The 14,619-nt window shown below is 41.4% G+C and overlaps 1 protein-coding gene across 1 annotated transcript; it reads right to left on the minus strand.

The window, feature by feature from the left end:
* Positions 1–4,055: 4,055 nt before the first annotated feature.
* On the minus strand, positions 4,056–6,026 carry tshba (thyroid stimulating hormone subunit beta a). The gene is given in 3 exon segments (NM_001124543.1): positions 4,056–4,711; positions 5,618–5,819; positions 6,010–6,026. Coding segments are annotated over 2 exon segments (444 nt in total). The 5' UTR covers positions 5,780–5,819; positions 6,010–6,026; the 3' UTR covers positions 4,056–4,429.
* Between the last annotated feature and the right edge of the window lie 8,593 nt (positions 6,027–14,619).

The following is a 14,619-nucleotide window of genomic DNA, read 5'->3' on the forward strand; positions in this document are numbered from 1 at the left end:
ACAAAAAAAGGTTTAAGAATGCCTCAAGACATGGTAAATGTTATGTACCTATTTCGTTTTGTTTCTAAATAGAGAGCATATGCCAGTCCTGGCTGTCTCATGTTAATTGTATATGATTGTCATCAGAAGACACAGCAGAAGACATAGACCTCACCGGAACAGGTGACCATATTGCAGCTAATGGTGGGGGAGTATTTCCCTAAATAGAGCTTTACCCTGGGGCATCTGACCCTAACACAGCGTTTCTCCACCTGCCCTCCCAGAAGTTTCACATTTTGTTTTAACCCTAAATGGCCAAACCGGATTTAATTCATCAAAAGGATTGATGAATAGTTGACTAATTGAACCAAGTGTGCCAGTTAAGGGTTAAATCAAACATGTGAAACTTCTGGATGGGCCCAAGGAGAGGTTTGGGAAACCCTGCCCTAAAGGAATGCCAAGGGAGATGCCAAGAGCGATTTATCAAGGCTAGGTTCTTAACACTACTCCCTCGGTTCAGAAAACACAACATGTGCTTCTTTATCACAAATCCCTCATGCCTTAACAGGACGAGCCTTTGATCCTCATACACTTTTTTACTTCTTCTCATCAGAGCAGTAAATGGTAGAAGGGGGTATTAACCTGAGGTACGCTTGAAGCCAGGTTGCTTGACCCTAAGGAAATCACTCTGCATACAACAACCCCAAGAGAAGTAAGGGCCTCATCAAGGCTAGCATTGTTCAACTTGTCAGGCAGCACAATTACCCTGTTAGGACATTTCTATCTAGTACTAAATACAGTTGTAATATACCGACCAATTTGAGCTGTCTCACTGGCTTTCATTTCAATGTGGGATTAAATAAAAAGTAGTTCTATAAAACCTTCAAACCCTCAGACCGATTGACTGTAACATAAGCCTCTGTCTTGCAGGCATGAACTCTTAGGTTGCATGCATTGAAAATAGATACAAAATGTTATAATACTCCCAAAATAAGAGGAACCACAGCTAATGTACATTAAAACCACATAGTTAAGCACATGTCATTTAATGACATTCAGTACCAGTCAAACGTTTGGACACACCTACTCATTCAACAGTTATTTTTGTAACTATTTTTAACATTGCAAAATAATAGGGAAGACATCACAAATATGAAAGAACACATATGGAATCATGTAGTAACCAAAAAAGTGTTAAACATATCAACATTTTATATTTGAGATTCTTCAAAGTTGCCAGCCTTTACCTTGATGACAGCTTTGCTCACTCTTGGCATTCTCTCAACCAGCTTCATGAGGTAGTCACCTGGAATGCATTTCAATTAACAGGTGTTTCTTGTTAAAAGTACATTTGTGGAATTTCTTTCCTTCTTAATGCATTTGAGCCAATCAGTTGTGTTGTGACATGGTAGGGGTGGTATACAGAAGATAGCCCTATTTGGTAAAATACCAAGTCCATATTATGGCAAGAACAGCTCAAATAAGCAAAGACAAATGACAGTCCATCATTACTTTCAGACATGAAGGTCAGTCAATCCAGGAAATTTCAAGAACTTTGAAAATTCCTTCAACTACATTTGCAAAAGCCGTCAAGCGCTATGATGAAACTTGCTCTCATGAGGACCGCCACAGGAAAGGAATACACAGAGTTACCTCTGCTGCAGAGAATAAGTTAATTAGAGTTACTAGCCTCAGAAATCGGCAATTAACTGCACCTAAGATTTTACCTCGCAGAGTTCAAGTAACAGACACATCTCAACATCAACTGTTTTAAAAAATATATATTTAACCTTTATTTAACCAGGTAAGCTAGTTGAGAACAAGTTCTCGTTTACAACTGCGACCTGGCCAAGATAAAGCAAAGCAGTGCGACACAAACAACAGCACAGAGTTACACATGGAATAAACAACCGTACAGTCAATAACACAATAGAAAAAAAGAAAGTCTATATACATTGTGTGCAAATGCCGTGAGGAGGTAAGGCAATAAATAGGCCATAGTAGCAAAGTAATTACAATTTAGCAGATTAACACTGGAGTGATAGATGAGCAGATGATGATGAGCAGATCATGAAGGAAGATGGTGTGATGGTGTGGGGGTGTTATGCTAGTGACACTGTCTGTGATTGATTTAGATTTTGAGGCACACTTAACCAACATAGCTACCAGCTATTACAGCCAAGCTATTATTTTCATGTCACATTTTAACAAATTAATAAAAATAAATAAGTACTTTGTTGAAGCACCTTTGGCGGGGATTACAGCCTTAAATCTTTTTGGGTATGACGCTATAAGCTTGGCACATGTGTATTTGGGGAGTTTCTCCCATTCGTCTTTGCGGATCCTCTCAATCTCTGTTGGTTGGATGGGGAGCATCGCTGTACAGCTTCTTTCAGGTCTTTCCAGAGATGTTCGATTAGGTTGATGTCCGGGTTCTGCCTGGACCACTCAAGAACATTCAGAGAGTTGTCCCCAAGTCACTCCTGCATGGACTTGGTTGTGTGCTTAGGGTTGCTGTCCTGTTGCAAGATGAACCTTCCTGAGCGCTCTGAAGCAGGTTTTCATCAAGGACCTCTGTACTTTGCTCCGTTCATCTTTCCCTCGATCCTGACTAGTCTCCCAGTCCATGTCGCTGAAAAGCATCCCCACACCATGATTCTATCACGACCATGTTTCACCGTACGGACGGTGTCAGGTTTTCTCCAGACGTGACACTTGGCATTTAGGCCAAAGAGTTCAATCTTGGTTTCATCAGACCAGAGATCCTTGTTTCTCATGGTCTGAGAGTCTTTAGGTTCCTTTTGGCAAACTCCAAGCCGGCTGTCATGTGCCTTTTACTGAGGAGTGCCTTCAGTCTGGCCACTCTATCATAAAGGCTTGATTGGTGGAGTGCTGCAGAGATGGTTGTCCTTCTGTATGGTTCTCCCATCTCCACAGAGGACCTCTGGAGCTCTGTCAGAGTGACCATCAGGTTTTTGGTCTCGTCCCTGACCAAGCCCTTCTCCCCTTATTGCTCAATTTGGCCAGCTCTCGAAAGAGTCTTCGTGGTTCCTAACTTCTTCCATATGAAAATGAATGATGGTGGCCACTGTGTTCTTGGGGACCTTCAATGCTGCAGAAATGTTTTGGTACCCTTCCCCAGATCTGTGCCTCGACACAATCCTGTCTCGGAGATCTACAGACAATTCCTTGATCTCATGGCTTGGCTTTTGCTCTAACATCCACTGTCAACTGTGCGACCTTACATAGACAGGTGTGGGCCTTTCCAAATCATGTCCAATCAATTGAATTTACCACAGGTGGACAATCAAGTTTTAGAAAGATCTCAAGGATGACCAATGGAATTAGGATGCACCTGAGCTCAATTTCGATTCTCATAAGAAAGGGTCTGAATACTTATGCAAATCAGGTATTTCTGTTTTTATATTTTATCAATTTGCTAACATTTCTAAAAACCTGTATTCACTTTGTCATTATGGGGTATTGTGTGTAGATTTTTAAAATCTGTTTTAGAATAAGGCTGTAATGTAACAAATGTCAAAGAGTCTGAATACTTTCTGAATGCACTGTATATATAGAATAGATAGAGCTCTTCAGTAAGGACATTCTTCTTCCAGTGTTTGTCTATGGAGATTGCATGGCAGTGTGCTCGATTTTATACAACTGTCAACAACGGTGTTGCTGTAATAGCCGAATCCACTAATTTGAAGCGGTGTCCACATAGTTTTGTATGTACAGTGTATGTACATAGCTACCTCAATTACCTCGTACTCCCGCACATTGACTCAATACTGGTACTCCCTGTACATAGCCCTGTAATTTATACTCATTATTGTTATTCACTGTAATTATTTTGCGTGTCACTATTTATATTTTTATTTTATATTTGTTTTATCTTTATCTGTAACTCTGCATTGTTGGAAAAGGACCCATAAGTAGTTATTACACTGTTAGTCTATAAGTGTTGTTTTACGAAGCATGAACAATTAACAATTGATTTGCGATGTGTGTGGAGTGTGACCGCATGCTGTGTTCCTACACAGAATGTGATTCATTCAGATGAGTTACAACTATTTACAGACTTCAGCTTTAATAACGTCCCATTCATGATATTGGTTCACCGTAAACAAAATAGCTCAGTGAGTCAATGGACAGGAAAGACATGAGGCAGACAGAAATAGCAGGATCAGCCTCCATTGCAAGCAAAGTGGCAAACAAAAAGGCATATTCACATACCAAACACAACAGCAACAATACATGTCACAATGAATAGGATACACCACCCTGTAGCTCACTGTATCCACCACAAACACACGAGTACGACAATGCTGTTCTGTTATCATAATGATTAGGCTACTGACCATAAACTTGATTTGAAAGGACCATTCTCCTTGCCTTATTGGTCATTATGGTCATTACAGCCAAACTATCCAGGGAAGGGAGAGCGTTATCAGTTGGGGTGGATGTAGCTGTTCAGGCCAGGGTATGGGTAGATGTGTCTGAGTGGCTTGGAACACCTGGCGCCGTCTCCACTGCTGGCCTTGTGGGCACACTCATCACTGTCTGTGTTGCAGGTGCCACAGTGGCAGCTGAGGGCCACGGGGTAGGTGAAGAGAGGGTTGGCATGGAGCGGGCAACCAGGTAGTATGACTGTTCGGTACTCCACCTGGTCATAGGTACAGCCTCTCTGGATAAGGAAACGTGGTCCGGCCAGCTCCTTCATGTTACTGTCCTGGTAATCACACGCACACAAACACACATGCTTAACATACACTAAGTGTACCAAACATATTGAGTTGCACCCCCTTTTGCCCTCAGAACATCCACAATTCATTGGGACATGGACTCTACAAAGTGTTGAAACTGTTCCACAGGGATGCTGGCCCATGTTGACTCCAATGCTTCCCACAGTTGTGTCAAGTTGGCTGGATGTCCTTTGGGTGGCGGACCATTCTTTATGCACACCGTTGAGCGTGAAAAACCCAGCAGCGTTGCAGTTCTTGACACACTCAAACTGGTGCGCCTGGCACCTACTAACATACCCCGTTCTAAGGCACTTAAATCTTTTGTCTTGCCCATTCACCCTCTGAATGGCACACTTACACAATTTCAATTGTCTCAAGGCATAAAAGTCCTTCTTTAACCCATCTCCTCCCGATCATCTACACTGATTGAAGTGTATTTACCAAGTGACATAAATAAGGGATCATAACTTTCACCTGGATTCATGGAAAGAGCAGGTGTTCTCAATGTTTTGTACACTCAGTATATGCAGTACATTACATACTGTACATGCGATGTAGGTCAAATATGCCTCACGGTCGGCCTGCGATTGGAATTTGTTATAGTTTCAAGTTATACTTATATTTTAGCGTCTCTTCTGCAATGCAAAACGTGTGACAGGATATATAATGTATACGTTGTATTTTGCATATTGACCTTGTCTGTATCTACTAGTCTGCTGCTATCATGGCCAGGTCGGTCTTATAAAATATTATGCAAAATCTCGATGAGATTACTCTGATAAAATAAAGGTAAAACATCATATATTTTATGGGGGGATAAAAGTTTATGTGAGTGCATTTTACAGATCCATTAAAGAACTAAGAATGTCTGGTTGAGGTTATAGGCTACTTACCCTTGAGTAGCAGAAGCCCATGCAAATGGTCGTATTGATGGCCACGCAGAAGTCACATTCACGTCTCTCCTCATACAGAGTGTAATCCGTGGGCACACACATGGGCACAGCTTGGCTGAAGAGCAGGCAAAGGAGACCATACATGGCCACGGACAATTCCATTTGGCAAACAGCGAAGATGTTCTGTCACACAATCAAGAACCTGCATAGAAGTAGAGCAAATGGCAAGAATAAAATCTGAACAAATCTAAAGTTTTTTAGCTGGAAATATGAAAAAATTGAGGTTGACGCATTTGAGAAGCCATTTTAATGAAACACAACTCAGTCATGCACCAATAGCACGACAAAGAAGCTGTACCAGTGTTCCCATCAGGTCAGCTCTGCTCACTCACCTGGTAGAGCTGGGCACCTGCAGGTCTGATGATGCTGTCTGATGGAGCCTGATGGTCTTTATACAGTCATCCTAATCCACCTTGATCCTACTGGACCATTATCTCCCATCTCTGACAGTGTGGACACAGGAAACTCCTGGCCCATTATGAGGATGACATGCATTAATAAAAGGCATCCTCTGTAACTACAAACTTCCATTACCAGTACAGCAATGTGTGGGGTTAACCTGTAATAACCTCATAATAACCCTGCTCTTTGGCAGTATGTAATGCAGTGTGTGGCATTCCCACTTGGTGGCACAATAGAAAACTAAGTGGTAAATTCAAAGATTGGTCCGGTCCAGTAACAACACTGTGTCCAACTCCTAGACGAGCAACTCCTAGAAGTGTATGCTAAATAACAAAAATGTAAATGTTCTTCAAATCTAGGAACAGGATCTGCTAAGCATATAGGGCCTACAACAAGGTTCGCCAACTGGCGGCCCGCGGGCCTAATTTGGCTCGTGGGTGGTTTTATTTGTCCCCCCAAATTTACTGACAAAAAAAAAAAAAAAAATGTTTTTTGTTTTTTTTGTTAAATTTTCATTGTTGAACGTAAAAACACCGGGAAATCAGCTCCAAGTGTTTTTAATTTGGGAAATCTGTTCACAAGTATTTCCACGCATAATAGAAAGAAACGTGATCATATACAAATGAAAGCAAGATTTGAAATGATAATGTTAGTCAAATATTATATATGTTTGGGCTTCTTGTGGTCAGTTTGCAGTCTACAAATTATATGTAATTATGTTCCGGGCCCTCCGACCATCACTGAAGAACAAATCTGCCCGCGGCTGAATCTAGTTGATGATCCCTGGCCTACAATATGGTTAAAATCACAGGGCAAAGTGGAGATGCAACCATAAGCTTACATATCCAATTATTTCAGATCTACATGTTCCTATACATCATTTGCCTAGGGGTCAGGGGTGAGAGGTTATTTCTGGACATAGGCCTACTTTTCTTGTTTTGTTACACTTTCAATTGGTTGGAAAAAAAAGATGTGAAAGTGAGCTTAAAAATATCAAGCTTTGCAAGCAATCATGTGTTCTGAAATATGGTCAAAGTTCATGCAACGCCATAAAGACGTGTAACATCCTGAAATACCTTGTCTATTAAACTCTGATGAGCTCTATAACAAAGTCATTCAGGATTCCATGTAGGCCTATAACTGCAACCAACCCAATTGAACTATTTGCTGTTACATAAGACGTTTTTTTGTTTTTGTTTTGTAAGGAATTTGATACTTCCACTTTAGGTCGCTGTAGTGAAGTGAGCGTGAGGCTCCTCTCACCACCCATGTGCTTATCAAGGCCTTCAGCCACCAGAGCCATGGCCTTTTCACCCCACTGCCATCTAGAAGGTGGAGACAGTACAGGTGCATCAAAGCTGGGAACGAGAGACTGGTAAACAGCTTTTATCTCCAGGCCATCAGACTGTTCAATAGTCACCCGTAGCCGGCATTCGCCCATTACCCACCCCTGAACCTTAGTCACTGGTCTAGCCGGCTACCACCAGGACTCTACCCAGCACCTTAGATACTGCTGCCCAATGTACACTGCCTTCAAGAAAGCATTCACACCCCTTGATTTTTCCCCCCACATTTGGTTGTGTTACAACCTGAATTTAAAATGGATTAAAATGAGATTTTTTTGGTCACTGGCCTACACACGATGCCACATAATGTCAAAGTGGAATTGTGTTCTTAGAACATTTTACAAGCCAAATAAGTTCAGGAGTAAAAATGTGCTTAACAAGTCACAATAACTTATGTTATTGTGTGTGAGATAATTGAGATAATTGAACATGATTTTTTGAATCATCGCTGTACCACACACATACAATTGTCTCTAAGGTCCCTCAGTCGAGCAGTGAATTTCAAACAGATTCAACCACAAAGACCAGGGAGATTTTCCAATGCTTTGCAAAGAAGAGCGCCTATTGGTAGATGGGTAAAAAATATATATTTTAACATGGTGTAGTTATTAATGACACTTTGGCTGGCGTATCAATACACCTAGTCACTACAAAGATATAGGAGTCCTTCCTAACTCAGTTGCCGGAGAGGAAAGAAACCGCTTAGGGATTTCACCATGAGGCCAATGGTGACTTTAAAACAATTACTGAGTTTAATGGCTGTGATAGGATAAAACTGAGGATGGATCAACAACATTGTAGTTATTGCACAATACTAACATAAATGACAGAGTGAAAAGAAGGAAGCTTGTACAGAAAATTTAAATATTTCAAAACATACCTCCTGTTTGCAACAAAGCACTAAAGTAATACTGCAAAAAATGTGGCAAAGCAATTAACTTTTTGTCCTGAATACAAAGTGTTATGTTTGGGGAAAATCCAATACAATGTCACGCCCTGATCTGTTTCACCTGTCTTTGTGATTGTCTCCACCCACCTCCAGGTGTCTCCTGTTTTCCCCATTAGTCCCCGGTGTATTTATCCCTCTGTTTCCTGTCTTTCTGTGCCAGTTTGTCTTGTTTTGCCAAGTCAACCAGCGTTTCGCCTAGCTCCTATTTTTCACCAGTCTCAGTTTTTTCTTAGCCCTCCTCATTTTAACCCTTGCCTGTCCTGATGCCGAATCCGCCTGCCTGACCACTCTGCCTGTTCTGACCTCGAGCGTGCCTATCCCCTTGAACTGTTTGGACTCGGACCTGTTCACTAAACCTCTGCCTGTCCTGACCTCGAGCCTGCCTATCCCCTCGTACTGTTTGGACTCTGACCTGGTTTATAAACTCTCGCCTGTCCCTGACCTGCCTTTTGCCTAGCCCTTTGGGCATAATAAATATTGTAGCTCAACCATCTGCCTCCTGTGTCTGCATTTGGGTCTTGCCTTTTGCCCTTATATTATACTACACATCACTGAGTACCACTCTCCATATTTACAAGCATGATTGATGGCAGCGTCATGTAATGGGTATGCTTTTAGTCAGGAATGGGGAGTTTTTCAGGATAAAAAGGAAACAAAATGGAGCTAAGCACAGGCTAAATCCTAGAAGAAAACCTGGTTCAGTCTGCTTTCCACCAGACACTGGGAGATTAATTCACCTTTCAGCAGGACAATAACCTAAAACACAAGGCCAAATCTACACTGGAGTTTCTTACCAAGAAGACAGTGATCAAGATTTAAATCTACTTGGAAATCTATGGCAATACCTGAAAATGGTTCTCCAGCAATGATCAACTACCCAATCTGACAGAGCTTGAAGAATTTTTAAAACAATAATGGGCAACTGTTGCACAATCTAGGTGTGGAAAGCTCTTAGAGACTTACCCAGAAAGACTCACAGCTATAATCGCTTCCAAAGGTGCTTCTATAAAGTATTGACTCAGGGGTGTGAATACTTAAGTGAATAGAATATTTCTGTATTTCATTGTCAAACAATTTGCAAAAATGACTAAAAACATGTTTTCACTTTGTCAATGAGGGTTATTTTGTGTAGACTATATTCTTGATCCATTTTGAATTCAGGCTGTAACGCAACAAAATGTGGACTAAGTCAAGGGGTATGAATACTTTACGAAGGCACTGTACATAGAGTCCTTGAACACTGGTCAACGTAATAATGTTTACATACTGTTTTATGCCCACTTTATATATGTATAGTGTATTGTAGTCATGGCTCATCCAATATAACTACTGCTGTAAACATGTTTTCTATTCATATGCTGTCCATACTATCTATACACACCATTATTTGAATATACACTTTATATACAAAAGTATGTGGACACCCCTTAAAATGAGTGGATTCTGCTATTTTAGCCACACTCATTGCTGACAGAAGTATAAAATTGAGCACACAGCCATCCAATCTCCATTGACAAATATTGGCAGTAGAATGGTCTTACTAAAGAGCTAAGTAACTTTCAACATGGCACCGTCATAGGATGCCACCTTTCCAACAAGTGAGTTTGTCAAATTTCTGCCCTGCTAGAGCTGCCCTGGATAACTGTAATTTCTGTTCATGTGAAGTGGAAAGTCTAGGAGCAACAACATCTCAACCGCAAAGTGGTAGGCCATACAAGCACACAAAAAGGGACTGCCAAGTACTGAAGCACGTAACGCGTAAAAATCTCGTCTGTCCTCGTTTGCAATATTCACTACCGAGTTCCAAACGGCCTCTGGAAGCAACTTCAGCACAATAACTGTTAATCGGGAGCGTCGTTAAATGGGTTTCCATGCCCGAGCAGCCGCACACAAGCCTAAGATCACCATGCTCAATGCCAAGCGTTTGCTGGAGTGATGAATCACGCTTCACAATCTGACAGTTCGACGGACAAATCTGGGTTTGGTGGATGCCAGGGGAAAGCTACCTGCCCGAACGCATCGTGCCAACTGTAAAGCTTGGTGGTGGAATAATGGTCTGGGGCTGTTTTTAATGGTTTGGGCTAGGCCCCTTAGTTCCAGTGAAGGGAAATCTTAACGCTTCAGCATACAATGATATTCTAGACGATTCTGTGCAACAGTTTGGGGAAGGCCCTTTCCTGTTTCAGCATGACAATGCCCCCGTGCACAAAGCCAGATCCATACAGAAATGTTTTGTCAAGATCGGTGTAGAAGAACTTGACTGTCTTGCACAGAGCCCTGATCGCAACGCCATCAATCACCTTTGAGATGAATTGGAACACCCACTGCGAGGTAGGCCTAAATGCGCAACATCAGTGCCCGACCTCACTAATGCTCTTGTGGCTGAATGGAAGTCCCCACAGCAATGTTGCAACATCTGTTGGAAAGCCTTCTGACATTGCTCTTTCTGATACATCTTCATTTCTTAGTTATTTGCATGGACTCTACAGACTTTTTTTCTCTGTCCTCGATAGATTTAGTAACACTAATTCTGTCTATAATAGAAGGGGGAAAACTCCAATAACTTTTGAACGGACTATGAAAGAGACATGAGGTTTGGACCATTGGTTTTCTTAGAGTAGTATCTACACAATTCAAATATATGTTATTTTACCCATTGGTCAAAATAAGATGTTTTGATTGGACACCGTACATGGAGTAATGGAAACATTTTGCCGTTAATGCCCATTTCTCTCAATTTTACACATTTTCATGTCTTATGAAACCAGGATACGAATCCTGACTGAATAAAACATGTAATAATAATACTTTAAAAAATATGAATACAGGACCCGCGGTCCTGGGTCCGGATTCGGCCACGGTCTGCCTATTGAGTGTGTCTGGTGTAGAGCTTGTTCTGTGACACAGGCCTGACCGGATAACCAAGGCAACCTGACATTCAACTAATTGAAACACTAGTGGCAATGAAAAAATAACAGAACAAATTGTTCAGTGTTCCTCAGCAGTAGGCTCAAAGCCAATGAATGTTCAGTTCCTGGTTACAGTAAATATTCTTGTCAACATTAAGTACTGAGAACAGGGACTTGAAATCTAAAAGCTTTCAGGCTATGGCAGGTTTATTTTCATCTGAAATCTCATATTATACCCCACAATCTTAAACAAACTTAACCCAACTATAAAATCAACGTGCTTGATTGGCATATAGTAAGCCCTCAATACACCTTGTTTATGAGGTACTGCCTTCCAGGAAATGAAATAATCTACTGCATTGTTGGGAACAGATAACCAATGGAAGGTGCACAATGCAGAAATTGCTCAGTCATTTCCTGGTTTCTAAAATTCTAATTTGCCTAATTTCAGTGTATGTGACAAAATAAGCAAGATAATCATTGTACTCTCTAAACTTCTGTGAAATATATTTTCCCTATCCCAAAATATTGTATTTTCAGTTGTTTGAAGATGGTTAATACCACTAAAAATGGCAAAAACTTAACTTAAACCATCCTGTTGTGTTCCGGTTGAATTGGACCAATTTACAAGTTTTCTCTCTGAAAAATATAGTTAATTTAATCTGATTGTCATAAGGTTCCATGGCTTAGTCCTCACAGGGCATCTGAACACACAAATTACATTTGGATGATTTTCATTCAATTTTGGGTGTTTTATTTAACTTTTGTACACCTCTGGTGTTTCTGTTAAAAAATGATCCGTCTTTAGAAATTAATGGGTTTGACTACAATTAGTCTATAAAATTGAGTTCAGGCACATGCCCATTCATCAGCTGGACACACTACTACACCCCGCCCCCCCCACCCCCACCACACACACACACACACACACACACACACACACACACACACACACACACACACACACACACACACACACACACACACACACACACACACACACACACACACACACACACACACACACTCTTGTGTCCTACTGCCCGAAGGAAAAGAAGAATGTGCTCCTAATGACAACTCTGCACACCGCTGTGAGTATCAGGGAGGACAAGAAGCCCATCACTGTCCTGGATTTACAACAGAGGGGGAGTTAACAACCTTGATAAGGTATGTTATTTCTTTATCTTTCAAGTATCATTCCCTTTTTTTCTATTACCAGATTGTTTTATCTGCACCATAAACATAAGATGTTGTTGTTTGTGGAAATGCTCATTGAATTTGTGAACAATATGGAGTCAACTCTATTTGAATGTTTTTGTTATTGTTAGTAGTACTGTTATTGTTACTGTTGTTCTTTAATATGTTCAGACATTCATTTTGTAATATGGTCAAGTTTTCATGTTTAGTTTTGGGCCTATGTCCTTTCTTTACTAATAAAATCATACCGATCTGTTTTGACCAGGAACACAACAGATGTTATTTTGGGCCTACTATTTAAACATTTGAAACGATTTCAAAACAAATGTCCTTGTTAAACCTTGACACAAGATAGTCTGTGATAAATAGCACAATATGTTTAACCTGAGTATTTGTTATAGTCCAAATAATCCATACATGATGCTTTTTTTACTCAAAAACAAGTTGTTTGAGCTCAGGTCAATGAGGCCTACAGGCCATAAATAGCAAATAGAAGTTCAAAACTTGTAATGTTCACAATAACTTAAGTTGATAAAAAGATCTAACACGACATTAGGTGATAATATGTTTATTATTATGGATTTATAATCAGCTATAATGGGGGGGGGGGGGGGGGGGGGGGGGGTAATTTTGGACCGGGAACACAAAATTAATTAACATGAAACGAACACAACAGGGAAGCATAGAAAAAACGCACATAGAGCAAACCGCTTCTTAGACTTGCTTTCATTGAGAAGGACAGATCTATAACTCACTTTTCCCTGTGAGTAGCCCAAAAAGTTACATATTACAGTTTAAGTGTTTTAATTTGATGTTCATGATTGTATAGAGGATTATGGCGTAGCAGTCAGAAGTCTTTGTCCTGTCGTGTCCCTTGTATATATCTTTTTACATATTTTTCTTTGCATATCTTTTAAAATATTTTCCTAAACCTCAACTTCTAAATACTCTCCTGCAACCCGCAACACCCAATGTGGCGTGGATCTGCTTTTTTCTTAAGTATTTCTATTTACTTCGGCTCTGGAATCCCTCAACTGAAGCTAGCCAGCTAACAACCTACCAGCTATCAGTCAGCAAACCATTGCTAGCGGTCATCAGCTAACCTTTAGCTCGGAAAGCTCTCGCCAGTTCGAACAACATGACTCAAACCAGAGCATAACAGACCTATTTCTCTCCATATCCCTGGATTCCTACTGCAAACTCTGAACATTTTTATCTGGATCTTCGCAACTAGCTAATCGCAATTCCGGGTGACCACTCCTGGCTAGCGTTTCCATCCCGGAGCAAGCACCAATTAGCCTGAAGCTAGCCCGGCCAGGGCTCTTGTGCTACCACCGAAGCCCACTCCGGGGCTACAATATCCGGACCCCTTCTACTGCCGGTACGGGGCACGAAACCCCGCCGATCCTCTACGACTGGAATACCGACATAATCTGCCCGAGGATTCCAACAGGCCCCTCAGGCGCGACACCCGCTGAAGGCCCATTCTGCTAACCTGCTAGGCCTGCTAGCTACCTAGAGCTACTTGGAACCCTACTAATTCCACGACTGGTCTATCGGCGTCACCGCATGAAGAGGCAAAACCAGACTTACCCTCATCTGCTAACTGCTAGATTGCTTGCCTAAGTCTGCTAACTACTAGCTTGCCTGCCCCGGTCTGCTACCTGCTAGCCCCTGCTAACTGCTTGCTTGCTAACCCGGTCTGCTAACTGCTAGCTTGCCAGCCCCGGTCTGCTAACTGCTAGCTTGTTTAGCCCCAGCCTACTAACTGTTAGCTTGTTAGCATCGGCCTGCTAACTGTCTGAATCGCCGTGTCCCGAGTCAGCCCAACCACTCACTGGACCCATATGTTCACTTGGCTATGCATGCCTCTCTCTAATATCAATATGCCTCGTCCATTACTGTCCTGGTTAGTGATTACTGTCTTATTTCACTGTAGAGCCTCTAGCCCTGCTCAATATGCCTTAACCAACCATGTTGTTCCACCTCCTACATAGGTGGAACAACACCTATGTTTTAAACGTCCCTGGTTTAAACGTCTCTAGAGACTATATCTCTCTCATCATTACTCAATGTCTAGGTTTACCTCCAATGTACTCACATCCTACCTTACCTTTGTCTGTACACTATGCCTTGAAT

The sequence above is a fragment of the Oncorhynchus mykiss genome, chromosome 7 (assembly GCF_013265735.2).
Source record: "Oncorhynchus mykiss isolate Arlee chromosome 7, USDA_OmykA_1.1, whole genome shotgun sequence".
Taxonomy (NCBI): domain Eukaryota; kingdom Metazoa; phylum Chordata; class Actinopteri; order Salmoniformes; family Salmonidae; genus Oncorhynchus; species Oncorhynchus mykiss.